The sequence below is a fragment of the Nomascus leucogenys genome, chromosome 2 (genome assembly GCF_006542625.1).
Source record: "Nomascus leucogenys isolate Asia chromosome 2, Asia_NLE_v1, whole genome shotgun sequence".
Taxonomy (NCBI): Eukaryota; Metazoa; Chordata; class Mammalia; order Primates; family Hylobatidae; genus Nomascus; species Nomascus leucogenys.
Genome location: NC_044382.1, coordinates 23,888,500 through 23,915,796, shown reverse-complemented (window position 1 = coordinate 23,915,796; position 27,297 = coordinate 23,888,500). Strand labels below are relative to the sequence as shown.

Here is a 27,297-nt window from a genome sequence, read left to right as displayed (position 1 = left end):
CCACTGCGGAGAACACTAGGCGGAGGCGCGCCCCAGCTGGTCACACGCTGCCCAGGGCCGGCGTCGGTCAAGAGCCCTCTCTTCAAGCACGATTAAAAGGGAACTAAGAGGCTGGCAGAGGGGCCTCAGAAGCTCCTGGGCGAGGCCTGAGCCCGTGGGTCTCGACATTAAAATCTGGCGAGCTCCATGGGCGTCCGCAAAGGTTTTGGAGCTCCGAAGAGCCCGGCGACGCCTGCGCTGGCCAGGTGCCGTGCCCACGGGAGGCGCCGTCCTCTTTGTAACTCCAGCAGACCCTGGCGGGCCAGTTGCTATGGCAATGCTCCTCGCTCTGCTCGGTGAGGCCGGGAGGTAGGCGGGCCTTGGCGGACGTCACCCACACTCGGCTTTGGGGAGCCGCCCCACCCCCAACTAATTGTTTGCCAGAAAGGAACCGTAAGATAGATGCTTTGTAAGTGAGGCATCTACGGGGCCATATTAGAACAGAAATCCGAGACAGCCTCTTTCTCCGTCAGCCTCGCCACAAATCCCTTCGTGCCAACGATTTTAACGGTCCTTCAAAGCCAGGAGGAGGGGGCGTGGTAATTCGAGGGGTTTGTTCGAAGGGCCACGCCCTTTCCTCGGCCTTTGGATTTTTCCAGGCCGCGCCCACGGCGGGGGGGGGGGGGGGGCTAGTTCTTGACCACGGCCTTCCTTGTTCGCGCGGAAAGAGGACCAAAATGGAGGAGTAAGAATCATGATTAAATTGAGCGAGCGCAACTAATCACGCGAAGAGGGCCGCGGGCTGGCCGTCTTCCGCAAGCGTGCTTCGAGACCTCCACGCCCCACCTATTCGGCGGCGCCCTGTTACTTCTGCGCCTGCGCGCTGCTTCCCGCGAGCTCACGGGCAGAGCGAACACGCACGGAGTCGCAGGGGCGCGCAAAGGGGGAGGAGCGGGCGTGACCAGGCGCGCGCGCGTCTGGAGTGACTAGAGAGCAGGCGAGTCGGGCGGATCGGGTGGGTAGAGTGGTGCCGTCTGGGTGTTTGGTGGGAGGCACGTAAGACCGCTCTGGGCACGGGGGCGCTCATCTCACTGGCTCGTTCGGTTCTAGGAGCAGATCCGGGGTAGAGGGAAGAGAGCTCCGGGTCAGGGCTTCCGTCGCCGCCGCCGTCGGGGAGTCAGCCAGCCAGCCCGCCAGCTCGCTAGCCCACCAGCCAGCTAGCCAGCGCTTCGCGGGCCCTGCCGGTCACGGTAAGCGGGCCTGCGCTTACCGGAAGGAGGAGCGTAAGATGAAAGTGTGTGAGAGACCATTGGGGGTCTGTAGGGGGAAGGGGAGTGGGGGCGTGTGTAAGGGGCAGGGTGTGTGAGGAGGAGAGGAACCCCAGCAAAGAGTAGTAATAATAATGGCCACCACCACACGATAATATTGGAGTGATATGTGCGGGGACTTTACGAAGCACCTCATATGCTTCATTTTAACTTCTACTCCAATCCTCCGAGGTGCGTCTTATTATCAAACCCATTTTACAAGATAGGAAAACTGAGGCACGAAATAGGTTAAGTAGCTTATGCAAGGACACACAACTACTACGTGGCCTGGCCTGGCTTCGAACTTAGTTATCTTAGTTCTGAGGCCCGTAATTTTAACTTTGCTTTACCAAACAAACAAAAACAGAAGAAGAATGGCGTGTCAGAAGGAGGAGGACTGAGTGTGATTTGAAGTGGAAGGATGATGATAAACGAGAAGAGAATGATGATGGGAGACAGAGTAGTGGGGAGGAGGACCTGAATTTGGAATCTTGCGGGCCTCCCCCTTCTAAATCGCCACCTCCTCATTAGTTCTTGCGGCCCCACAACTTTTTCTTGGTGTTCTATGGCTTTATGAATGGAGGAGCCAACTCACAGACCTGGGCCATTCGGGTGGTTTTAAGAAGTTTGAACTGCGGTTCAGTCCAGGGCAGTGCCTTGAGACACTGTGTTTGGAGGTAAGGGAGGGTCAGAGGATCCTCTTAAACGCTGCTGCTATTTATTTCTTCAAACGTGCCACTTCCTTTTCTATCTTATCTATGCACGGCAAAGCCTTTGTTCAGTCCTCTAGAATAGGGAAGTGATGTTTATTGTTTCCTTGTACACTTGGGCTTAAACAAACAAAATCAGACTCAACATTTCTTTTCCCGAGCAAGGCCTTGATTGCTTGCAGAGAAAACTTTCCTGTGGCTTTATCATTAGTTGCCCTTCAGAGCTTTCCAGTGTAGATAAGGAGCTATGTTTTGGAGAAGTTTACACTGTAGATCAACGGGAGCGATCTGAACATACTGCACTGCAGGTCAACACAGAGCAGGGACTTCAGTAATTCATAGGTGTGAGTGTGTTTGTGAAAGCCTCTCCCTCTTGCACAATTTTCTGTGTAGCTCATGCGGGAGTCAAGTTTTTAAGTCAGCCTGTGAGGCAAACATTGTATGTAATAAAAATTAATCCTTAAAAATTCCTAGGAAGGTGCAACGCTTGAGATTAGCATCCTGTTTCTGACTACATCCTGGACGGTTTTTCCTTCAGTTTTGAAACTTGTTACTGTTGCTTTGGTTGTAACCCAGATAAGTAATTAGATTACCTTTAGGGGCTGTGTTGTGCAAATAAGCATATTTGAAAGCCGTAGAGTTGTGATGCGCTGTGAGATGCTTGCCCTGAGGAGGCTTAAAAGGAGGAAGACAAACCCCTATCTTAGGCTCATTTTGGAGCGTGTGCTTACAAAGTGGAAAGTAGCAGGCAGAATTGCTGGTATGATGATGATGATGATGATTTTTTTGAGACGTGCTCTTGCTCAGTTGCTGAGGCTGGAATGCAGTGGCGTAATCACAGCTCACTGCTGCAGCCTTGACTTCCTGGGGCTCAAGTGATCCTCCCAGCTCAATCTCCTGAGTAGCTGGGTCTACAGGCACACACTACCGTGCCTGGCTAAGTTTTTGTACTTTTTGTAGAGACGGGGGTCTCACTTTGTTGCCCAGGCTGGTCTCGAACTCCTGGGCTGAAGTGATTCTGCAGGCTCAGCCTCTCAAAAGTGCTGGGATTACAGATGTGAGCCACTGCCCTTATCCTGCTGGTATTTAAGTTGCGATTTTATTTTATTTTTTGGCCAGCATATGCAGTAATTTGACTTGCTAAATTAAATGTGCATAGTGCGATTCCTCTTTAATTTTTGAGTGGCACTACATTCAGGGGCTTGCAAGCTATTGTTTACTTCCCCACAGATCCTAGCTAACTTTGGAGCAAAAATGGCTTACATATTTTTGCCAACTGTGTGGCTTTGGCAGTCCCCATATATATGCCAGATATGTATAACAGTGGTTAGCTTTTTAAAAACCAATGCTCTTTTAAATGGAAGTTAAAGGCATCTTTTTGTTGTGTGGGGTTTTTTTTTTGTTGTTGTTGCTTTTGCTTTTATGGAAACATCTCTCAAAAATTCAGGAGTGATACACCCACTTCCTCCGAAGTAGTTATGGTTATGTTTGAAATGACACCAAAAATGAAGGATATTATTTCAGTTAGGGAAATAAGGAAGTACCACCGATTTAACATTATATGGGTATAGAAAATGGTTTTAAGGCCTTTTGCAGGGGAGAAATCTTAAGCAAGTTTAGGAATCTAAAATTCTGAGTCGGAAGATTTTCTGAATTATGGTCAGATAGTGGAATTTACTCCACATTCATTCTGAACTTCTCTCTTTTCCTGATCTTTATTGTTCTTTTGCAAGCCTGTAATAGAACAAAACAAGAGAAGAAATTTATTCTGGCTTTAAGAAGTTTCTACTATGTTTTTGGGGGGAGATACCACATAGTCTACTTAAGTTTAATTACTATAATTACAGAGAAAAATCTGTGGAAGTATAGGATACCTTGAATAAATGGAATCTTCAAGGTTTGCTGGCAAACCAACAGTTTGATTTCTCAGAAGTTTCTTAGAGAAATGGTGCCAGTTTTGTTTTGCTCCAGATTCTCATTGTTGCATCTGCCAATCTTGAAAATAGGAAGCAAAGATTTTCCTTGCTCTGTCCTTTGGGAATCACTTACATTCGTTTTACTGTTTCTAGGAAATTTTCTTTAAGTACATACAGTAGAGCCCACTATTGTGTTGTGGATCCATGCAGTGGGCTTGCCTTAGAAGTAAATGCCTTTATGATAAGCTCTTTTTTGTTTGTGTGTTTGTTTGTTTTTGAGGTGGAGTCTCACTCTGTCGCCCAGGCTGGAGTGCGGTGGCGCGATCTTGGCTCGCTGCAACCTCCGCCTCCTGGGTTCAAGCAATTCTCCTGCCTCAGCCTCCTGAGTAGCTGGGACTGCAGGCGCGTGCACAGCCAGCCAATGTTTTGTATTTTTAGTAGAGACAGAGTTTCACCTTGTTAGCCAGGATGGTCTCTATCTCCTGACCTTGTGATCCGCCTGCGTTGGCCTTCCAAAGTGCTGAGATTACAGGTGTGAGCCACCACGCCCGGCTTTTTTATATTTTTATAACCAGGCCTTGTACGTTGTTTGCCATAATAATAACAGCATTAGTCAGAGACCCAATCATGTCGAATTTTTTCTCACAGAATACTTTCCCCTCCCTGATTTTTCTCCTGGAAAATACACCATGAATCATTCTGTTTCTGGTTGAATGATTTATACTAGCCATCTTTAGTCCTACTGTTGAATTGCTGCATAGTTTCTTTTTAATTTATGTGCTTAAAAGTAAATACTGGCTGGTAGATCACAAGGTCAGGAGTTCAAGACCAGCCTGGCCAATATGGTGAAACCCCATCTCTACTAAAATACAAAAATTAGCTGGGCATGGTGGTGTGCACCTGTAGTCCCAGCTACTTGGGTGGCTGAGGCAGGAGAGTCGCTTGCACCCAGGAGGCAGAGGTTGCAGTGAGCCAAGAGTGCACCACTGCACTCTAGCCTGGGCGACAGAGCGAGACTCCATCTCAAAAAAAAAAAAAAAAAAAAAAAAAAGTAAATACCAAAATTCTGATTTTCATTGTGGTTTTTAGGGTTCAGATTAGCAAGTGGGATTGTTTTTTACCACTTAAATCTCTCACTTCATGCTCTGTTTGCACAAATCTGAAGAGGCACTGGTATATCTAAAGAGGCACTGGTATTGCTTATTGCCTCTAGTTGTATTTGACTTTGGGATTGTAGAGAAAAATAATTTCCTTTTGTGGGATGGGGGAAGAATCCCATGCCAGTATTCATCATATGGGTACAAAGGCTTGAGTGTGAGAGTTTAGGTCCACATTCTTCCAGGCTTTCAGAGATCTCAGGTACATTGAAAATGGCTAAGGTGATTCCTGTAGGACTGTTTCCATGATTTGGTCTCTGTGCAAAGTGATGTGAAAATCACGGATAAGGGCATATTTGTGATTATTTTGGTCTAGTCTACAGAGAGCTGAAAAACTAGGGTAGTGGTTTCACTTCTGTGGCAGAGGACTGACTGCTGGGCAGAAGTTTCAATAACTTCAGTTTCTTCAAGAAAGAACCGTGTGTGTGTGTGTGTGTGTGCGTGTGTGTGTGTTGACAAAGTTTCCCCATCATATAAAATGGAGAATAAATATAATCTTAATGTTTTAAACTAATGAAGTGATTGTAAAATATTATTTTGATGTCTTTGTTTTGTTGACATCTTATGTGTGTGTAAACTTACATGATTTTAAAATGTTTTAAAATCTAGATCAGACCAAACATTGTCTGGCTTGCACTGTAAAACTAGTTAGCTGAAGACGACTTCTCAGGTTTCTTCAGGATGCCTGCAGCACTTGTGGAGAATAGCCAGGTTATCTGTGAAGTGTGGGCCAGTAATCTAGAAGAAGAGATGAGGAAGATCCGAGAAATCGTGCTCAGTTACAGTTATATTGCCATGGTAAGGAGCTCTACTCTGACTCACCTTCTTTTTTACTTTTAGAGATGGGGTCTTGCTGTGTTGCCCAGACTGGAGTGCAGTGGCTATTCACAGATGCAATCATAGCTCACTGCGGCCTTGAACTCCTGGGCTCAAGCAGTCCTCCCACCTCACTTTCCCAAGTTGCTGGGACTGCAGGCTCATACCACTATGCCCAGCTTGACTCAACTTCTTATATGGATGGGTTTAGGGAATGTTTAATTTGAGATTTTGAAAAGAATGGGTGTGTTCCACTAAAGCCATTGTAAATTAAACCGGATGGAAGGTTGTGTTGCTTTATGAAATATCAAGGTAGCCAGTGTCTCTGAGAAGGATGTAACCTCTAGTATCTTAGATTTTTTATAACATTATTCTGTTTGAAAGTCTTTAAAGCAGAAGTTAACATCAACCCCTAGGGCCCATCTGTTCCACAGATGTGGTGAATTTGACTATACAATGCTTATTCAAAATTTTAAAAATTTATTGCCAGCATTTAAAAGTCAATAGAACTCACTTGAATTCCAGATTTCTGGCATCTCTGAAAAAAAATAGGAAGATCTGGCAATATATGTTATCCACCCCTGCGTGACACTGGCTGGAGAGAGAGAGATGAGTATTGTGGTAATATTAAGGGCCTCCTGTAGAGGGGCATGTGCTCTGTGTTTTACTGCAGTCCCTATTACTTATACTATTTTCATACCTAGCTGACTTTTACTCCTTTACATTAGCTGCTTGGAGTTTGTGACTCCTGCTTTAGAAATTATAGAGTTGGCCAGGCACGGTGGCTCACGCCTGTAATCCCAGCACTTTGGGAGGCCGAGACGGGTGGATCACGAGGTCAGGAGATCGAGACCATCCTGGCTAACACGGTGAAACCCTGCCTCTACTAAAAATAGAAAAAATTAGCCAGGCATGGTGGTGGGCGCCGGTAGTCCCAGCTACTTGGGAGGTTGAGGCAGGAGAATGGCGTGAACCCGGGAGGCAGAGCTTGCAGTGAGCCGAGATTGCACCACTGCACTCTAGCTTGGGGGACAGAGCGAGACTCCGTCCCCCGAAGAAAACAAAAATATAGAGTTAAGTCTTTAGCTTGGTATTCAGAGCTCCTTCCAGTCTTTTCACTCAAGCTAAGCCTGTCTCTTTATATTTTTTTCTGAATGGCTGTTTCACTTCCCTGTATTTGTATTTTTATTCATATATTGTTCTCTACCTAGAATGTTCTTAATTGACTGCATATCTACCTGTAGTTACCCAACTCTTCCTATTGACATTCTGCTTATTTAGGATCAAGTTGTTGTGCAAAGCTTCCTGATTTTAGTGCTTCCTCAGTAGATATCAACAAGATCAGTATTTTAAGAAAGGATTTTGGCCGGGCGGGTTGGCTGATGCCTGTAATTTGTGCACTTTGGGAGGCCGAGGCAGGTGGATCACTTGAGACCAGCCTGGGCAACATGGTGAAACCCCATCTCTACAAAAAATACAATAATTAGCTGGGTGTGGTGGCGTGCACCTGTAGTTCCAGCTACTTAGGGAGGCTGAGGTGGGAGGATTGATTGCACCTGTGAGGTTGAGGCTGTAGTGAGCTGTGGTTGTGCCACTGCCCTCCAGCCTGGGTGACAGAGACAGACCAACCCTATCTCAAAAAAACACAAAAAGAATTTTGTGCCCAAGTTTGGGGCTTGTCACTTAACTTTTATAAATGGAGGTAAAATTTTATTTATGAATTACCAATTCAGCATCCACTGTTTTCTGAAACCTTGTGATGAGAGACTTTTTCCTTTTCCAGGACACAGAATTTCCAGGTGTTGTGGTGCGACCAATTGGTGAATTTCGTAGTTCCATAGATTACCAGTATCAGCTTCTGCGGTGCAATGTTGACCTTTTAAAAATTATCCAGCTGGGCCTTACATTCACAAATGAGAAGGGAGAGTATCCTTCTGGAATCAATACTTGGCAGTTCAATTTCAAATTTAATCTTACGTAAGTGATTTCTAAATAAATGCGTTAATTTTAAGTTTTGTTTTCACTGAATCCAGGTAGGTGTTGGATAGAGCGGTCAAGCAGAGGATGGAACAGGGAATCTCAGCAAGTGAAGTCCTGCTTAAAGAACAGCAGCAGCTTAACAATGAAAAGATAACCCAACTAAAAATGTGCAAAAGATAAACTTTTCTTGAAAGATAATATACAGATGGCCAGTAAGCACATGAAAAGATGCTCAACATCATTAGTCATGAGGGAAATGCAAATTAAACCCACATTGGGATACCACTTCACACCCACTAGAATGACTATAGTCAAAAAGACATAATAAGTGTTGTTGAGGGTGTGGAGAAAATTGGAACCCTCATACGTTGTTGCTGGGAATATAGAATTTTGGGGGAAATTCTGGAAAATAGTTTTGCAGTTCCTGAAAACGTTAAACACAGAGTTGCCATATGACCTAGTCATTCCACTCCTAGGCAGTGGAAAATTCCATGGTATGTATATACCACATTTTGTTTATTCATCTGTTGATAGACACATGGGTTTTTTCTATCTCTTGGCTGTTGTGAATATTGCTGCTATGAACATGGGTATGCAAATATTTCTTCAAGGTCTTGCCTTCAGTTCTTTTGGATATATGCCCAGGAATTTTCAAAGAAAATTTCGGGGAGACTGTCATTTTGCTGATTGCATAAAGTGATGTTAGTGTACTTCCTATCATATCCTGCTTTGTTTAACTGGGCATCAGGAGTGTTTCATGATATAAGAGTAATCTTTTTTTCCTGTTAAGACAGGGTCTCGCTTTGTCACCCAGGCTAGAGTGCAGTGGTCCGAACATGGCTCACTGCAGCCTCAATCTCCCAGGCTCAGCTGATCCTCCCACGTCAGCCCCCTAAGTAGCTGGGACTACAGGTGCACGCCACCATGCCCAGCTAATTTTTTGTAGAAAGTGATCAGCCCGCTTTGGCCTCCCAAAGTGTTGGGATCACAGGTGGAGCCATTGTGCCTGGAAGGAGTAATTTTTTTTATTGTTGTTAGTATGTTTTGGAAATTTCCTTGAGGTTCAAATAATTTTGGGAGATCATCTGGATCTTTCCTTTAACTGCATTTTTTAGTTTATTGTCAAAGCCTGTAGTTTGTACCATAAAAATAATATAATACAAGGAAGAAAAATGAGTTATTTCACTGAGTGGTTTGAGTATGTTTGGGTTTAAAATAATGTTTACTTGTGGTCGGGCGTGGTGGCTCACGCCTGTAATTCCAGCACTCTGGGAGGCCGAGGTGGGTGAATCACTGGATCAATTGAGGCCAGGAGTTCAAGACCAGCCTGGCCAATGTGGTGAAACCCTATCTCTACTAAAAAATAAAAAAATTAGCTGAGTATGCTGGCGGGTGCCTGTAATCCCAACTATTCAGGAGGCTAAGGTGGGAGGATCACTTGAACCCGTGAGGTGGAGGCTGCAGTGAGTCGAGATTGTGCCACTGCACTCCAGCCTAGGTGACAGAGTGAGACTCTGCCTCAAGAAAAAGAAAAAAAATAATGTTTACTTGGGATTGAAGCCTAGTTATAATAAGCAAAACAAAAAAATAATGTTTATTTAAGTGGAAAAGAAACTTGTGATTCAACACTGGTTTTAATTTAGTGGAAAAAAATCAAGATTGCAGTGGTTTTCTTATTGTCTAACCCAAGTTTATATGAAAAGCAAGTGAAAGTCTAGTGGAACAGGAGTTGTTTAGCTTATTTCCTTACTTTTGTGTTACATGGTATTATAAATAATTCCTGTGGTTGAATTAGTGGATATATTTTTAGAGTGGAATATTATGCCAGTGTTACAATGGATGAGTATTGATTTGTAAAGATGGTTTGTGATGTAGAGATGTAAGGGATGTAGGTGTGTATGTGTAGATAGAGAAAATAGTCTAGAAAGATCTGTAAACGAAGGTGTTGTGTCTGTGGGGTAGCATTATAAGACCATAATTTTTTTCTGTTTTTTTCATGACAGAGTCTTTTAGATAATCATCTGTATACCAAGTAATAACATGTTACAAGTTATTTAATTCTGTCATCTAGTAATTTTGATTAAGAGAAACTACAAGGAGCTCAAACAATTACACTAGTATTCATTGTTTAACCATTAGCAGGAATAGACTACTTTAAGGCTGGCTGTGGCTTCACATGGGTTACAAATAACTATTTGCTACTTTTTCATAGATAAAGCACCTGACCTTCATGGAAGCATTAGGGAAAAAGAAAACTTAATTTCTTTCTTTCTTCAAAGAACTTTTTTCCTTTCACTAGATATAAGAAAGAAAAAGTCAACAATGATACATGTGTTGCTTGAGCTAAAAGACATAGGAAAACAGACAACACATACCCATTACATTTCTAGGAAATACGAGGTAAAGAGAAAAAAAATTTTTAATGTCCTTTTTAAAATATACAAGCTTTAGTTAAGTTGTAAGTCTGTACAAAGAAGCTAGATTTGCTACTCTCCAAGAAGTGAAGGGACCTGCTATGTAATATACAGAAATCATTTACTTCCTTTCCTTTTCTTTTCTTTTCTTTTTTTTTTTTTTTTTTTTTTTGAGACGGAGTCTTGCTCTGTCACCCAGGCTGGAGTGCAGTGGCACGATCTCAGCTCACTGCAACCTCCGCCTCCCAGGTTCAAGCAGTTCTCCTGCCTCAGCCTCCCGAGTAGGTGGGATTACAGGCGCCCACCACCATGCCTGGATAATTTTTATATTTTTCTAGTAGAGACAGGGTTTCACCATGTTGGCCAGGCTGGTCTTGAACTCCTGACCTTGTGGTCTGCCTGCCTTGGCCTCCCAAAGTGCTGGGATTACAGGCATAAGCCACCATGCCCCACCTATTTACTGCCTTTTCTTTTCTTTTTTTTTGAGATAATGTCTTGCTTTGTCACCCAGGCTGGAGTGCAGTGGTGTGATCTCGGCTCACTGCAACCTCTGCCTCCCAGGTTCAAGCAGTTCTCTGCCTCAGCCTCCCAAGTAGCTGGGATTACAGGTGCCCACGACCACGCCTGGCTAACTTTTGTATTTTTAGTAAAGACGGGGTTTCATCATCTTGGCCAGGCTCGTCTTTAACTCCTGACCCTCGTGATCCACCCACCCCGGCCTCCCAAAGTGCTGGGAATACAGGTGTGAGCCACCGCACCCGACCTATTTACTTCATTTTCATAAGAATATAACTTGAGCTTTGCCAAAGCTTTATGTTCCCTGAGGGCGTCTAAAACGCCAATTCATGGAACAGGCACTTCTTTCTCCCACTCCTTTCCATTTATGCTGTAGTTTTCATGGATTTCTGGCCAGTGTCACAGACAGTGGCCAAGAGGCTATCCAAGCCTTGTTCTGCCAGAAGTAGGTCTGGAGGCTGGTCCTCTTCTGGGCTTCCTACGCCACTTGAGTGCTGCAGCTACTGGGATTCCAGGGCTGTGGCTTCCTTTGGACCGCTTCCTCCCTCTGCAGGTGGTACTGTTAAGTTTCATCCTCAGCTGCTCCTTTGATCTGCTTCAGCCTCTGGGTCTTTTTCTCACGGGCCTTGGATACCTTCTCAGTGGCACATTTCTCAGCCTGCAGCAGCTGCTGGATCCCCTGAGACTGACTGGCCCTGGTGGCGGTGACTCTGAGACTGAGGCAAGTAGCCTGAATCAGCTGAAAGGCGCATCAGGTCATCTTAGCTGGCTGCCCACCATCTGTGCCTCAATATTTTTTTGTTGGTTGATTTTTTTTTTTTTTTTGAGATGGAGTTTCGCTCCTATTGCCCAGGCTGGAGTGTGATGGCGCTTTCTCAGCTCACTGCAACCTCTGCCTCCCAGGTTCAAGCAATTATCTCACCTCAGCATCCTGAGTAGCTGGGATTACAGGCATGCGCCACCACGCCCGGCTAATTTTGTATTTTTAGTAGAGACGGGGTTTCTCCATGTTGGTCAGGCTGGTCTCGAACTCCCGACCTCAGGTGATCCACCCACCTCAGCCTCCCAAAGTGCTGGGATTACAGGCGTGAGCCACTGCACCCGGCCTTGTTGGTTTTTTTTTTTTTTAAGTTTATTTATTTATTTTTTTGAGACAGTCTTGTTCTATCTCCTAGGCTGGAGTACAGTGGTGCCATCTTGGCTCACTGCAGCCTTTGCCTCCTGGGTTCAAGTGATTCTCATGCCTCAACTTCCTGAGTAGCTGGGATTCAGGGGCACACCACCACGTCCGGCTAATTTTTGTTTTTTGTGGGTTTTTTTTTTTTTTTTTTTTTTGAGAGGGAGTCTCGCTCTGTCATCAGGCTGGAACGCAGTGGTGCGAGCTTGGCTCACTACAACCTCTGCCTCCCAGATTCAAGCGAGTCTGCTGCCTCAGGCTCCCAAGTAGCTGGGACTACAGGCGCGCACCACCACGCCCAGCTAATTTTTGTGTTTTTAGTAGAGACAGGGTTTCACCACGTCAGCCAGGATGGTCTTGATCTCTTGACCTCGTGATCCGCCCACCTTGGCCTCCCAAAGTTCTGGGATTACAGTCATGAGCCACCGCGCCTGGCCTAATTTTTGTATTTTTGCTAGAGACAGGGTTTCACCATGTTGGCCAGGCTGGTTTGAACTCTTGGCCTCATGATCTGCCTCTCTCAGCCTCCCAAAGTGCTGGTATTACAGGTGTGAGCCACCATACCCGGCCTACTTATTTTATTTTTGAGACAGGATCTTGCTGTCACCCAGACTAGAGTGCAGTGGTGTGAGCCCCTTCCAGTTCTTGGCCTCAAGCAATCCTCTCACCTCAGCCTCCGGAGTAGTTAGGACTACAGGTGCATACCACCATGCCTGGCTAATCTTTGTTTGTGTGTGTGTGTGTGTTTTTTTTTAAGACAGAGTCTTGCTCTGTCGCCCAGGCTAGTCTGGAACTCCTGGTGGCCTGAAGTGATCTTCCTGCCATGGCCTTCCAGAGTGCTGGGATTACAGGCGTTCACCACTGTGCCTGGTCTTTTTTTTTTTTTTTTTTTTTTTAATAATGAGCAAATGTATACCTATTTTAATTAGGAAATTTAGTTTATGGAGGAAAATCTCATTTTTCTATCTGTCACAGAAATATGATGATCTACTTTGCATGCTTGTTTGAATGTTGGAAAGAGTGAATTGATCTATTAAGTTAGGAAAAGCATTTCAAAAATACTTGTACTATAATTATAAGGTGGTGGTAATATTGTGGCCACTACTTCTGTTTCGTTATTCACCAGTTAATAAATAAACACCTTGTTTTTTAGAGAGGACATGTACTCCCAGGATTCCATAGATCTCCTTGCTAACTCAGGACTACAGTTTCAGAAGCATGAAGAGGAAGGGATTGACACACTGCACTTTGCAGAGCTGCTTATGACATCAGGAGTGGTTCTCTGTGACAATGTCAAATGGCTTTCATTTCATAGGTCAGTCCTAGGGAATGTGTATTTCTCTCACTTTGGGCTACACTGGAGCAGGGAATTGAATTCTTAGTCATTTTTGCAGTCCTAGTGACTGTTCTGTTCTTCAGCAGCAGTCAGAAGTTGAATTGGTACTTGTTGCCCATGTTTCAGTTTTTCAGAAAACACTGGGGCTCATATACTGGTTTGTTTCACACAGTATTTGGCTGTATCATGTGGCTATCAGTGGGTTTAATTCCAAGAGGAACATGAATTCTTTCATATTCTGAAAGAAAGAAAATGGGTGGAGAGGGTCACAGTACTTGGTTATCTTTTAAATGGCTGTCCCGGAGTTTCTTAGGTACTTGAAAGCCAGATTCTCCTTATTTTAACTTCTCAGTGCTTTTGGGTTTTTGGTGAACCGAATCTACAATTAAACCCCTTGGGTACTTTTTTATATCTCCCATATTAGTCTGTTAGGTTGTTATTAGAAAGTTCAGATTATAGGCCGGGTGCAGTGGCTCACATCTATAATCCTAGCACTTTGGGAGGCTGAGGAAGGCAGATCACCTGAGGTCAGGAGTTCGAGACCAGCCTGGCCACCATGGCAAAACCCCATCTCTACTAAAAATACAAAAATTAGCCAGGCCTGGTGGCGGGCGCCTGTAATCCCAGCTGCTTGGGAGGCTGAGGCAGGGATCATTGCTTGAACCCGGGAGGTGAAGGTTGCAGTGAGCCAAGATCGTGCCATTGCACTCCAGCCTGGGCAACAGAGTGAGACTATGTCTCAAAAAAAGAAAAAGATTCAGATTATAGTACGATAAACTGCTCAGAAAAAGTGAAAGTTCCTAACATGGAGTAGCATTTACAAGCTTTGAGAAATAAAATGGTTGAACACTGGGGCCTGATAACCGCTGCTTTTTTAACCTCTGTGGTTTATTCTCTCCTTGTAGTGGCTATGATTTTGGCTATATGGTAAAGTTGCTTACAGATTCTCGTTTGCCAGAAGAGGAACATGAATTCTTTCATATTCTGAACCTTTTCTTCCCATCCATTTATGATGTGAAATACCTGATGAAGAGTTGCAAAAATCTTAAGGTATATGATGTTTTTCTTAATACCAGTAACAAAAATAAGGACAGAAAAAAAGCTGACTTTGCTTTATTGTTATGTGTTCAGCATACATTATTGAGTACTAGATGCCAGTGTGGTGTTAGACAGGGTATAACATAAAGCTGATTTGCACAGATATTTGTGTGGTAACGATCTTTAACCTGGCCATGAAGGGAACCCTCTGCTTCTGTCATCTTAAGGCAGGCATTCTTCACTCGAGGTCCATGAACCTAATGAAAAAGTATAAATGCTGTTTGTTAGGGATGGGATCTGTGATATCACAAGATTCTTAGAGGGGTTCTTAACTCTAGAAAGTTTTAGAACTTGGTACTGTAATAAATTGTTGACATAGAGCTTTGCTGTCTAGAATTAGAGTGGGATTTACTGTTTCCTCAGCCTTGCAATTCTGATTTTAAAGGCAGAGGTCTGGAAAAATTAACAACATGGAAAGGAGCAAAATGTAGGATGTAGCACAATATAGCGTCTGGAAAAAGGGAAGAAGAGCTAAAAAGAGGTTACTAAGGCCTGTTAAATAAATGGCCTTTCCCCACTTCTTGCTAGAATTTAGTGAACTCATAACTGCACTTAGCTGACTCCAGTAGGGGCATGTTGGGTTTGTAATACTGCCTTTGTTCTCCATCCATCTCCAGGGAGGTCTTCAGGAAGTTGCTGATCAGTTGGATTTGCAGAGAATTGGAAGGCAGCACCAGGCAGGCTCAGACTCACTGCTGACCGGAATGGCTTTCTTTAGGATGAAAGAGGTAAGCTTCCTCGAATGTGATCACAGGCCTCTCGGCAGTGACTTGCTGAAGGCTAAGGAGGTAGCGGATGGTCTGTTGTGTGGGCTGAGGTTTGTTGAACATTTATTTTTTATTTATTTATTATTATTATTTTTTGAGATGAAGCCTTGCTCTGTCACCCAGGCTGGAGTGCAGTGGTGCGATCTTGGCTCACTGCAACCTCCGCCTCCCAGTTTCAAGCTTTTCTTCTGCCTCAGCCTCCCGAGTAGCTGGGATTATAGGTGCCCGCCACCATGCCCTGCTAATTTTTGTATTTTTAGTAGGGACAGGGTTTCGCCATGTTGGCCGGCTGGTTTCAAACTCCTGACCTCAGGTGATCTGCCTGCCTTGGCTTCCCAAAGTGCTGGGATTACAGGCGTGAGCTGCTGTGCTTGGCCGATTTTTTTGTATTTTTAGTAGACACGGGGTTTCACTATGCTGGCCAGGTTGGTCTCGAACTCCTGACCTCAGGTGATCCGCCTGGCTTGGTCTCCCAAAGTGCTGGGATTACAGGTGTGAGCCACCACGCCCAGCCACATCGATTGTTTTTTTAGCAAGTTGATGGCCACTTTGAAAGTGGTTGTTTTTTGTTATGGTATGCAGCATGTCACATGTTTGAGAGGCAAAAGCAGCATTCTGATGTGAAAGCCACTTTCCGGTAACCAAGTATTCTTGAGCACACCCAAGTCCAGAACTTGGTGTTCTTGGCAGCTCTAATCCGTTCAGTTATTTGCTTTTCTTCTGATTCCTGTAATAGAAATATATTTGTTAGGCCACCTACTGACATTGTGGTAAGTTCTGTTAATTATTATTAAATAAATACTATATTGAGTTTATTATAACCCCTTAGTAAAAATTAGACTCTTAATTTCCTCTTTTAGTTTCTTTACTCACTGACTCAGGTTTTAAAATATATTTGAAGATGTAGAAGGAGTAAGACGTTGCTTTGAAAAATTAAAATATTGATTTTGTTGACACTTTTGAGGAACGGATCAGATTAATTGATCTGTAGACATGGATCTCCTTTTTAGAGCTAAGATTGTAGAGAGGGAGAGCACATTTCCTCTTTGTTACTCTTAATTATAAACAACTGTTACCATGTGTTGGTAAATGTTCTAGGTCAGTGATTCTCAACTGGGGATGATTTTGCCCTGGAGGGTACATTTGTTAATATCTGTAGATGATTTTGGTTGTCACAATCTGGTGGGGGAGGGTGGTGTGCTACGTGTCAGGAATGCTGCTAGACATCCTATTATACACTGGGCAAGTTCCCCCAAATAATTATCCTGCTCCAGTAGTGCCACAGTGGAGAGATCTTGCTTTAAGTGCTTACTGTTCGTTATCTCATTCCTCATAATAACCCTATTATCCTGTTTTATAGATAGGGAACTATGGCTTAAAAGGAGTTTAAATGACTTTGCCAAGGTCAGGTGAGTCCCGCTGAATCCACAGCCCAAGCCCAGCCCAGCCCATTGCTCTGCCTGTTAAAGAGAAGGGAGCAGTTGCGTTAAACAGCAGCAGCACAGAGATACTGGCAGTAAAAGAATACATGGAAAGTATGTCTATTCAGATAGGAGAGCCTTTCTCCTATAGAGAAAGGAGCATGAAAAAACTGCATTAAAAGGAAAGGTTTAGGCTGGGTGTGGTGGCTCACACCTGTAGTCCCAGCACTTTGGGAGGCCGAGGCAAGTGGATCACTTGAGGTCAGGAGTTCGAGACCAGCCTGGCCAACATGGCGAAACCTGCCTCTATTAAGAGTATACAAATTAGCCAGGTGTGATGACATGCACCTGTAATCCCAGCTACTCGGGAGGCTGAGGCAAGGGAATCACTTGAGCCTGGGAGGCGGAGGTTGCAGTGAGTGAAACCCTGTCTCCTTTTTTTTTTTTTTTTTTTTTTTTTTTTTTTTTTGAGACGGAGTATTGCATTGTCACCCAGGCTGGAGTGCAATGGTGTGATCTCAGTTCACTGCAACCTCTGCCTCCCGGGTTCAAGCAATTCTCTGCCTCAGCCTCCCAAGTAGCTGGGATTACAGGTGCCAACCACCATGCCTGGCTAGTTTTTTGTATTTTTAGTAGAGACGGGGGTTTCACCATCTTGGCCAGGCTGGTCTTGAACTCCTGACCTCGTAATCCACCTGCCTTGGCGCTCCAAAGTGCTGGGATTACAGGCGTGAGCCACTGTGCCTGGCTGAGCCTTTCTATACTATTAGTTTTTTTTTCTAGTTTGGTATATTTTCAGGGCTTTAGGAAGGCTGGGAGGTGGTGATGTGGTAGTGGTTTTTTTCTTTTTTGAGATGGAGTCTCGCTATGTTGCCCAGGCTGGAGTGCAGTGGTACGGCCTTGGCCCACTGCACCCTCTGCCTCCTGGGTGCAAGTGATTCTTCTGCCTCAGCCTCCCAAGTAGCTGGGATTACAGGTGTGTGCCAACATGCCTGGCTCATTTTTGTACTTTTAGTAGAGATGGGGTTTTGCCACGTTGGCCAGGCTGGTCTCGACCTCCTGACCCCAAGTGATCTGCCCGCCTCAGCCTCACAAAGTGCTGGGATTCCAGGCGTGAGCCATTGCGCCCAGCCAGATGTGATAGTATTTATACTTGTCATGACTTCTAGCATAATTCTCACCATGGTTCTCTGTCCCGTTCTGCAGTTGTTTTTTGAGGACAGCATTGATGATGCCAAGTACTGTGGGCGGCTCTATGGCTTAGGCACAGGAGTGGCCCAGAAGCAGAATGAGGATGTAGACTCTGCCCAGGAGAAGATGAGCATCCTGGCAATTATCAACAACATGCAGCAGTGATGGCGCCAGGCTCTGCAGGGTGGGCCTGATCCCAGAGTGGTGCTTACTGTGCTGACTGTGTACTTATCTTCCCCAAGAGAAAATGCTTCTTTTGAGCACACTGTACCTACCATCTGCATTGAGCAGAAAGACTTTTGTTTTACTGAAGACAAAAGATGTCTTTATTTTAGACCCAGAAGAGAGGAGTTTGCTCTGAATTTGTAAATAAGTCTTCCCCATTCCTCATACTCGAGCGTCTCCTCTCTGGTTGCCTCCTGCCACCAGCATCCATGGCTCATTTGACACCTTTTTTAAATATCCAGGACAAGTCTGAAACAAACTAGTAAAATGTATATAACTCTTACCTGTTGTCATTCTTTTTCTTTTAAATTTGTTGCTAATCTCTGATAATGAAGATTCTTACTCTGATTCTCAGCTGAGCTGTGAGGGCTTCCAGGGAAAATGGAACAAAATGGTGTTCTTAGGTAATGGGTTGTAGATACTGAGTCTTCCTTTCCTTTTCTGACCCTTCTCGAGGACATTTGCTTTCCTCACACTTTTGTAGTCTTTCTTTACATATTACTATATGGAAATGAATTGCTCTGTGCTGAAATTTGAAGACCAGATAATGAAACTTAAAAGCAAACAATTTTACTGAATCTGTCTACCCTTCATTCATGAGAACTCCAGAATGAGTGCTGACCACTGAAGCATCTTTTAAGTCTGTGTTCCATTGTGCCACTCAGGTTTGCTGTCACATACGCATCATCTGAAATCATTTGAAATTTTTGTACAATAAAATATCCTGGAGTTGACCCTGAAGGAAACTAGTAAGATCAGATTTTTGGGTCATGTCTGTTGTATTTTCAATAATGTGATTTCAGATGGTCATCTGGATTCTCCCACATCTCTTTTCCATTTCTCTACTTTTCCTTCCAGCAAACCTGAAATGTTAGGGAGATGGATTAATGTGAGTACCAGGAATGTCTTTAAAAAGCTAGAGTGGTTACATTTAATCAGGCAGTAAGATAATTTGGGTTCTTGAGTTGTTTCGGAGTAATATCCCACAACTGGGGTAGGAAGCTCAGGACTTTTTTTTTAAAGCTAGTCATTTCAAAAGCATATTGTGTTTTTTTGAATGACTACAGTATGGACAATTTCAAAAACCAAAACCCACTTTGGATTGGTGGAAATAAAAACTGGTAACTCACTCAAGTGAATGAATGGTCTTGCATTTTAAAAGCTTATGGAAAACTCAATTTGAAATGATTAAAAAATGTCAAGTATTATAAGCTGGTATTTAAGATGCTTGTAAATACTATTTATGTTTTTAATTTTGTAAAATAAAGATTTCTTTTTAACCACTGGCATTGAGGTTTGGTCTTTCATAGCTATGGATTGCTGGCTCTGGAAGATGGTCATTTGCCATCAGTGAAGTAAGAGCATCTTGCCTCCATTGTCCCCAAGTTGGCTTACATACAAAATATCACTTGGGGGGGTGGGTTCGGGAATAAAAAAAATACATATCACTTGGTAGGAAGATCTTCATGAGCACCTGTGTAAATGGAATTGTCTCTTCATACTCAAGATTGTTGGGTCTTAATATTATAGAATTAAACCAGTCTAATATTTCCTGGGGTCACTCCATTACACATGGTGGATTAGCTTGTTAATTAGTGGGATTCTTTTAAACAACCTGAACTTCGGATATCCTAGAGTTGGCTCAAGACTTTGTTTCCAGCCATTTCTATTGACACAAAATGTGGGGTTTTAAGAAGTCTGGTACAGGGGCAGATACAGAATTGTGACTGGGAAGTTGACATAACGAGATTTATCACTAATTTGTGGTGAAACAGCAGTCAGTGGTTCTCAACCAGGCTGCCCTGGCATGCTGGTGACTGAGCACTATGCAGATACCCTTCCAAATTTGAATTAAAGCAGGACATTTAATATTTTCTACAATTAAGGACTTACATGTCAGGAGAAATGCTGAGATAAAGGGTTGAGGAACTCAGTGTTGAGTGCGGGGTTTGGTCATTGCATGTGAGAGTTAAGAGCTTACAGTAGAGCTTTAGCAAGAAAGAGCACAAGTCTATTAGAACTGGCAAGAACTTAGTATGTATGAGTGCATATAGGTCTATGTGAGTGCTCAGCCTTAAAAAGTGATGCCACTGTAGGGTAACCAAGAGAATCACTTAAGGTGTAATTCTTTTGAGGTTTAGACAGGGTCTCCCTCGGTCATCCAGGCTGGAGTGCAGTGGCATGATCTTGGCTCACTGCACCCTCGCCCTCCTGAGTAGCTGGGACTACAGGTGCATGCCCCCATGCCCAGCTAATGTTTATATTTTTTTAGTAGAGACGGGGTTTCAGCATGTTGGGCAAGCTGGTCTCAAACTCCTGACCTCAAGTGATTTGCCTGCCTTGGCCTCCCAAAGTGCTTACAGGTGGCCAGGCGTGGTGGCTCACACCTATAATCCCAGCACTTTGGGAGGCCGAGGTGGGCGGATCACGAGGTCAGGAGATCAAGACCATCCTGGCTAACACAGTGAAACCCCGTCTCTACTAAAAATACAAAAAAAAAATTAGCCGGGCGCGGTAGCGGGCGCCTGTAGTCCCAGCTACTCGGGAGGCTGAGGCAGGAGAATGGTGTGAACCCGGGAGGCGAAGCTTGCAGTGAGCCAAGATAGTGCCACTGCAGTCCAGCCTGGGCAACAGAGCAAGACTCTGTCTCAAAAAAAAAAAAAACACACACACACACAAAAACAAAACAACAAAGTGCTTACAGGTGTGCGCCACCATGCCTGGCTTGTAATTCATTTTTTTTTTTTTTTTTTTGAGACAGAGTCTTGTTCTGTTGCCCAGGCTGGAGTGCAGTGGCATGATCTCGGCTCACTGCAACCTCCGCCTTCCAGGTTCAAGCAATTCTCCTGCCTCAGCCTCCCAAATAGCTGGTGCCAGAAACAATCAGTTCCTCTTCAAACTTCTTTGTTTCTTTTAGGGACTAATGTCCTTTCACATTGCTAGAAAAGATACATTCTTGTTCTCTAAACAAGCCTTTCCATCTTTGCCATGCCTAAACATGCCCAAACATGCCTTAATGGACAATCCCTCCCTCCCCTCCATTCTTTACAAGTTATGCATTTAGGCCAGGCACAGTGGCTCACGCTTGTAATCCTAGCACTTTGGGAGGCCGAGGCGGGTGGATCACGAGGTCAGGAGATCAAGACCATCCTGGCTAACACAGTGAAACCCCGTCTCTACTAAAAACACAAAATTTAGCCTAAAAACACAAGATCACGCCACTGCACTCTAGCCTGGGTGACAGAGCAAGACTCCGTCTCAAAAAAAAAAAAACAAAAAAAAACAAGTTACGCATTTAAATGTTTCAGTTTACCCTGTTTGAAAAAGTTTTACCACTCCTACCCCTTCTTCCCCGTCTACCCTATTTGGAAAAATTTCAAGTTTTAGCCAATTGGGTTAGCTTAAATTGTGTGGTCTGACTCCAGCCAATGGGGAAAGGACACAGAAACAGAAGCTGCATTAGGGATAAAAACCTTTCTCCTTTGTTCAGTGTGCTCTCGCGATCATGACTGTTGCAGGCAGCACCCTTCTGCAGAAGTAAATTTGCGTTGCTGAGAAGTCTTTTGAGTGCTTGTTTTCTTTGCAACTCCGAGCTCTTATTTCCAACTATTTGGGGGCTCGTCTGACATCCCATTCTCCTCTAGGGAAGGGTCTCTGATCACCTCTCATGAGGAGATGCATCTCGCTGCCTCAGTGCGATGGCCTCAAGAGTAAGGAATCAAGACCCACCCGGTGTGACGAATAAACCTGGACTCTCGGCAATGAAGGAAGAAAAGGCCTACAAATACCATGGCGACCAGGTAATTCTGCACACACCAAGGTAAGAAAAGCTGCGGGGGTGGTGAAGTACTTCCTTGGTGGTCAGGACATCCTGGAGGTTGAAAGTGTGTGAATAAGATGCACAGTTGAGTGCGAAGCAAGTGTGGAGTCTGGATCCGTGGTTCCATGATCACCTCATATGGCTTAGGGCAGCTTTCCTGTCATGAGGCTTATACCGACCAGCCAATGCTAAGAGGGACCCAAATTCCTGTGAGGGAAGTGGCCGGAGAAGGACGAAACAAAAGTAGGGAGTGCAGGAAACCTCCAGAGGCAGGGGAGGGGTTGAACCTTCAGGGAAAAGGGGGCAAGAAATCTCTCATAAGAGAGGTTGAGCCACACAGACTCAGGAAACTCAGGGAAACACCTCAAACTTCCAGAATGGGAAATACCTCAAGCACGACAGGAAATAAAAAGGACAAGACAGACAATAAAATTCCCTCTGATAGCCCTCTAGGTCTCATGTTAACATATTGGAAAGATAACGAAAGGACCAAACACAAGAAAAAGCAACAAATGATAAAATATTGCTGTTTTATTTGGACCAAAGAACCTATCCTCAAACCTTCAGTCTTTTGGCCAAAAGTTTCGATCTAGTAAGGATTGGATTTGTCAGATTTTAATAGGGTATGTCAATAACAAAAGTCCTGTCTCCCAGGAGGAAATAGACTATGCCCTGTGTTGGTGGTGGGGGCCTGTCCTCTATTCCCTAAAGGATAGAGGAGACAAGCCAGAAGCTACTTCTTCTCAAGAAATTAATATCCCTCACCCCAAAAGTCAACCAACATGTGGGACCCCTTAGACCACCTTCCCCCGCCAAACACCACTAACTTCCCTCCTCCTTCAGTAGCTGCAACTGCCCCAGACCCTTCCCCAGCTCACTTTGTTTCTTCCCCTTATAATCCTGACTTGGGGTCTCCCCAGCCTGAATGCCCTCCCCCAGGAAGACTTCAACGTGAGATAGAACAGTGTAAAAATGATATCCAAAACTTTCCTTTCCCCACTACCTCCAGAGAATCTGCTCCAGCGATCTTTCCCTTAAGGGAAGTGCCTCTAGGAGGAGGGGTCATTGGTTTTGTGAACGCCCTGTTAACCAGTTCAGAAGTCCAAAGCCTAAAAAGGGAACTCAAACCACTCTTAGATGATCCCTATGGAGTAGCAGATCAAATCGATCAATTTCTAGGACCCCACTTGTATACTTGGACTGAGTTAATGTCCATCCTAGGCATCCTCTTTTCGGGAGAGGAAAGAAGCATGATCCGCAGGGCCACTATGATGGTTTGGGAACGTGAACACCCCCTCAATCATAACATCCTTGCAGCTGAACAAAAGTTCCCAGCCCAAGATCCTCAATGGAATAACAGTGTAGCCCATTGAGGGAATATGAGAGATCTTAGAGATAGGATAATTAAAGGGATTCGGGAATCAGTTCCTGGAACTCAAAATATACCAAAGCTTTTAATATACAACAGGGAAAGAATAAAGGACCTACGGAATTCTTAGAGAGGCTTAAAGAGCAAATGAGGAAATATGCTGGCTTAGAATTAGAAGACCCCCTTGGATGAGGAATGTTAAAGCTCCATTTTGTCACCAGATATTACGAAGAAATTACAAAAGATAGAAAATTGGAAAGACCATCCCAAAGAAGAGCTTTTAAGAGAGGCCCAAAATGATATGTACGGAGGGATGAGGAAAGGCAAAAGCAAAAGGCAGACAATTGGGTTTGAATGGATTGAAGCTATCATATCCCTACCTCTGCCAGAAACAAAACAAGAGCTCAGAAAGTTTTGGGGGTTGGTTGGATACTGTTGCCTATGAAATGACTCTTATGCCTTAGAAGCAAAACCTTTGTACCAAAGACTCACCCAAGAAGAGCCAGACCCCCTTCTCTGGACTCTAGCAGAAATCAAACAAGTAGAAAAGTTAAAACATTTACTAGTGATGGACCCTGTTCTAGCTTTACCCTCCCTAGAACAGCCAATCCATCGTTTTGTCAGTATTAAGGAGTGGCTTTAGGGGTACTCACCCAAGAGCACAGGGGCCACTGGCAGCAACAGCCTTGCTCAGGGAGGAAAGCAGAAAACCTTTGGGGGAAAACTCATTGTTAGCACACCTAACGAAGTCAGAACTATTCTCAACCAAAAGGCAGAAAGGTGGCTCGCTGACTCAAGAATTTTAAAATATGAAGCTATCCTGCTAGAGAGAGATGACCTTACACTAACCACTGACAATTCTCTAAATCCAGCTGCTTTTCTAACCAGGAATCCAAACCAAAAGGTAACAGGGAACCCAAAACCAATGGAACCTGAGCATAAATGTTTAGACCTAATTAGTTACCAAACCAAAGTTAAGACTAGACTTATGCGAAACTCCTTTTCAAACAGGGAAACATCTTTTTGTAGAAGGTTCCTCCCGGGTAATCAAAGGAAAAAGGGATTACAAATATTCTGTAGTTGACAGAGATACCCTCACAGAAATAGAATCAGGAAGATTACTGAATGACTGGTCCACACAGATGTGCGAGCTATTTGCTCTAAATCAAGCCTTAAAATTTTTACAAAATCAGGAGGGAACAATTTATACTGACTCCAAATATGCCTTTGGAGTAGTATATACCTTTGGAAAAATCTGGACTGAATGAGGCCTTACTAACAGTAAAGGTCAAAACCTAGTCCACAAGGCTGGGTGTGGTGGCTTGCGCCTGTAATCCCAGCACTTTGGGAGGCCGAGGCAGATGGATCACGAGGTCAGGAGATCAAGACCATCCTGGCTAACACGGTGAAATCCCATCTCCACTAAAAATACAAAAATTAGCCAGGCGTGGTGGCGGATGCCTGTAGTCCCAGCTACTCGGGAGGTTGAGGCAGGAGAATGGTGTGAACCCAGGAGGTGGAGCTTGCAGTGAGCCAAGATCACACCACTGCACTCCAGCGTGGGCGACAGAGTGAGACTCTGTCTCTAAGAAAAAAAAAACCTAGTTCACAAAGAGTTAATAATACAAGTATTAGACAATCTCCAGCTTCCTGAGGAAATAGCTATTGTTCATGTCCCAGGACACCAAAAAAACCCTCCCCTTTGAAAGTTGGGGAAATAATCTAGCCGACCAAATAGCCAAACAGGCTGCCTCTTCCCAAGCTACACCCATTTTTCATTTAACCCCTCCTGTTCCCCCTTCCACTGCACTTCCCATCTTCCCCCACGCAGACTAGGAAAAACTAAAGAAATTAGGAGCTGAGGAAAACTCAGAAGGAAAATGGGTATTACCAGATGGAAGAGAAATGTTATCCAAGCCTCTTATGAGGGAAATACTGTCACAACTTCATCAAGGATCTCATTGGGGTCCTCAAGCTATGTGTGATGCAGTCCTTACAGTCTATGAATGTGTAGGAATATACAGCCTCACTAAGCAAGCAGAAAGACTAATAAGCAAACCCTAAAGAGGCAACCTCCCGGAGGAAGGAACCCACGGTCAAGGCCATTCCGAAGTGTCCAGGTTGACTATACTGAAATGCCCCCAATAGGCTGCCTCAAGTATTTGCTAGTAATAGTAAACCACCTCACCCACTGGGTAGATGCCATCTCCTTCCCAAGCACAACAGTCAGTAATGTGGTCAAAGCCCTGTTAGAACATATCATACCCAGGTTTGGACTAATGGAAAACATTAATTCAGACAATGGGACCCACTTCACTGCATACATCATTAAAGGAATAACCTAGGCATTAGAAATAAAACGGGAATATCATTCTTTGGCATCTGTCCTCATCAGGGAAAGTAGAAAGAATGAATCAAACTTTAAAAAATCACCTAACCAAGTTAATCCTGGAAACTCAGGCCGGGCGCGGTGGCTCACGCTTGTAATCCTAGCACTTTGGGAGGCCGAGGCGGGCGGATCACGAGGTCAGGAGATCGAGACCACGGTGAAACCCCGTCTCTACTAAAAATACAAAAAATTAGCCGGGCGTGGTGGCGGGCGCCTGTAGTCCCAGCTACTCAGAGAGGCTGAGGCAGGAGAATGGCGTGAACCCGGGAGGCGGAGCTTGCAGTGAGCCGAGATTGTGCCACTGCACTCCAGCCTGGGCAACAGAGCGAGACTCTGTCTCAAAAAAAATCCTGGAAACTCGGTTACCATGAACAAAATGTCTTCCCATTGCCTTACTCAAAATCCCGACTGCCCCTTGAAAGGACCTTGGCCTGTCCCCTTATGAAATGCTCTATGGGTTGCCTTACCTAAATTCCACTGCTGACCTTTCTATATTTGAAATGAAAAATCAGTTTCTCAAAAACTACATATTTGGTCTGTCTTCCACTCTTTCCTCCCTCAGGATTCAAGGCCTCCTAGCGCAAACACCACCTCTCAAATTCCCAGTCCATGAACATCAACCCGGAGATCACGTCCTTGTCAAAATCTGGAAAGAGGGAAAGCTTGAGCCCACCTGAGAAGAACCTTACCTGGTGCTGCCAACAACTGAGACAGCAGTCTGAACTGCTGGAAAGGGGTGGATCCATTATACCCAAGTCAGAAAGGCGCTGCCCTCTCCAAAGCCATGGACCGTCGTCCCAGGGCCAACTCCCACCAGAGTAACATTAAAGAGAAAAGCCTAATCTGTCTTTTTTTCCTCTTCTCTTTCCTTTAGCTGCTTCTCATCTTATTATTAACGTAACTAGGTCAAGCTCACCCCAAACCCAAAGCATTACTTTCAATGCTTGTCTTGCCATGCCCTGAGGGAATCTCCAAAGTCAGAGACAGCTAGCCTCCTAGAAAAGCTCTGCCCATCCACCCCTTCCAAACCCAGCACCACCTATAACCTTTGCAATCAACAACCATGAGCCTTCCAGGGGTTATGATATAGTTGGGGAGCTGTTATCTGGACTACCAAATATCAGGGCTGGACTTCCTCAGAAGGCTGCACCACCCTAAAATCCTACCTCCACTTCACCAAAGGAACCACCCCATTAAATTGCCAAATCCACCAGTACAACCCAGTACTTCTCTCTATTCTTATCCCCACCTCCACCGACCCTAACCCCACTTCTTTATGGCCTAGGAATGGATGTCACTGGAAAAGACCCCATAGGCTCCTTTAAAATATGTTTCATTGGCTAGGCGTGGCGGCTCACACCTGTAATCCCAGCACTTTGGGAGGCCGAGGCAGGTGGATCACAAGGTCAAGAGACTGAGACCATCCTGGCCACCGTGGTGAAACCCCGTCTCTACTAAAAATACAAAAATTAGCTGGGCATGGTGACACATGCCTGTAGTCCCAGCTACTCGGTAGGCTGAGGCAGGAGAATCACTTGAACTTGGGAGGCGGAGGTTACAGTGAGCCGAGATCGTGCCACTGCACTCCAGCCTGGCGACACAGACTGCCTCAAACAAACAACAGCAAAACAAAAACAAAAACAAAAAAAGTTTTGTTAACCCTTCTCTGTCTCCTACCAACTCGCCTCCCCCACGCCCACCAAATCAAA

At 44.6% G+C, this 27,297-nt stretch overlaps 1 protein-coding gene across 4 annotated transcripts; it reads left to right on the top strand.

The window, feature by feature from the left end:
* The first annotated feature begins 694 nt into the window (after positions 1-694).
* CNOT8 (CCR4-NOT transcription complex subunit 8) lies at positions 695-19,299 on the top strand. 4 transcript variants are annotated; one of them, XM_030825996.1, is made up of 8 exons: positions 695-724; positions 1,090-1,229; positions 5,679-5,867; positions 7,669-7,862; positions 13,126-13,287; positions 14,214-14,358; positions 15,024-15,134; positions 17,801-19,299. In XM_030825996.1, exons 3-8 carry the CDS (start codon positions 5,751-5,753, stop codon positions 17,948-17,950), a joined length of 879 nt encoding a protein of 292 aa, XP_030681856.1. In that variant the 5' UTR covers positions 695-724; positions 1,090-1,229; positions 5,679-5,750; the 3' UTR covers positions 17,951-19,299. The 4 variants fall into 4 exon arrangements, with proteins under 4 accessions (XP_030681856.1, XP_030681858.1, XP_030681868.1 ...); XM_030825998.1 differs by lacking the exon at positions 5,679-5,867 and having other exon boundaries at positions 701-724; XM_030826008.1 differs by lacking the exons at positions 1,090-1,229; positions 5,679-5,867; positions 7,669-7,862 and having other exon boundaries at positions 704-976.
* Positions 19,300-27,297: the final 7,998 nt, after the last annotated feature.

Coding starts and splice junctions, on each gene's coding strand:
- CNOT8 (XM_030825996.1), top strand. CDS start 5,751: ATGCCTGCAGCACTTGTGGAGAATAGCCAGGTTATCTGTGAAGTGTGG. Junction 13,288..14,213: donor AAATGGCTTTCATTTCATAG/GTCAGTCCTAGG, acceptor CTCTCCTTGTAG/TGGCTATGATTTTGGCTATA. Junction 15,135..17,800: donor CTTTCTTTAGGATGAAAGAG/GTAAGCTTCCTC, acceptor CCCGTTCTGCAG/TTGTTTTTTGAGGACAGCAT.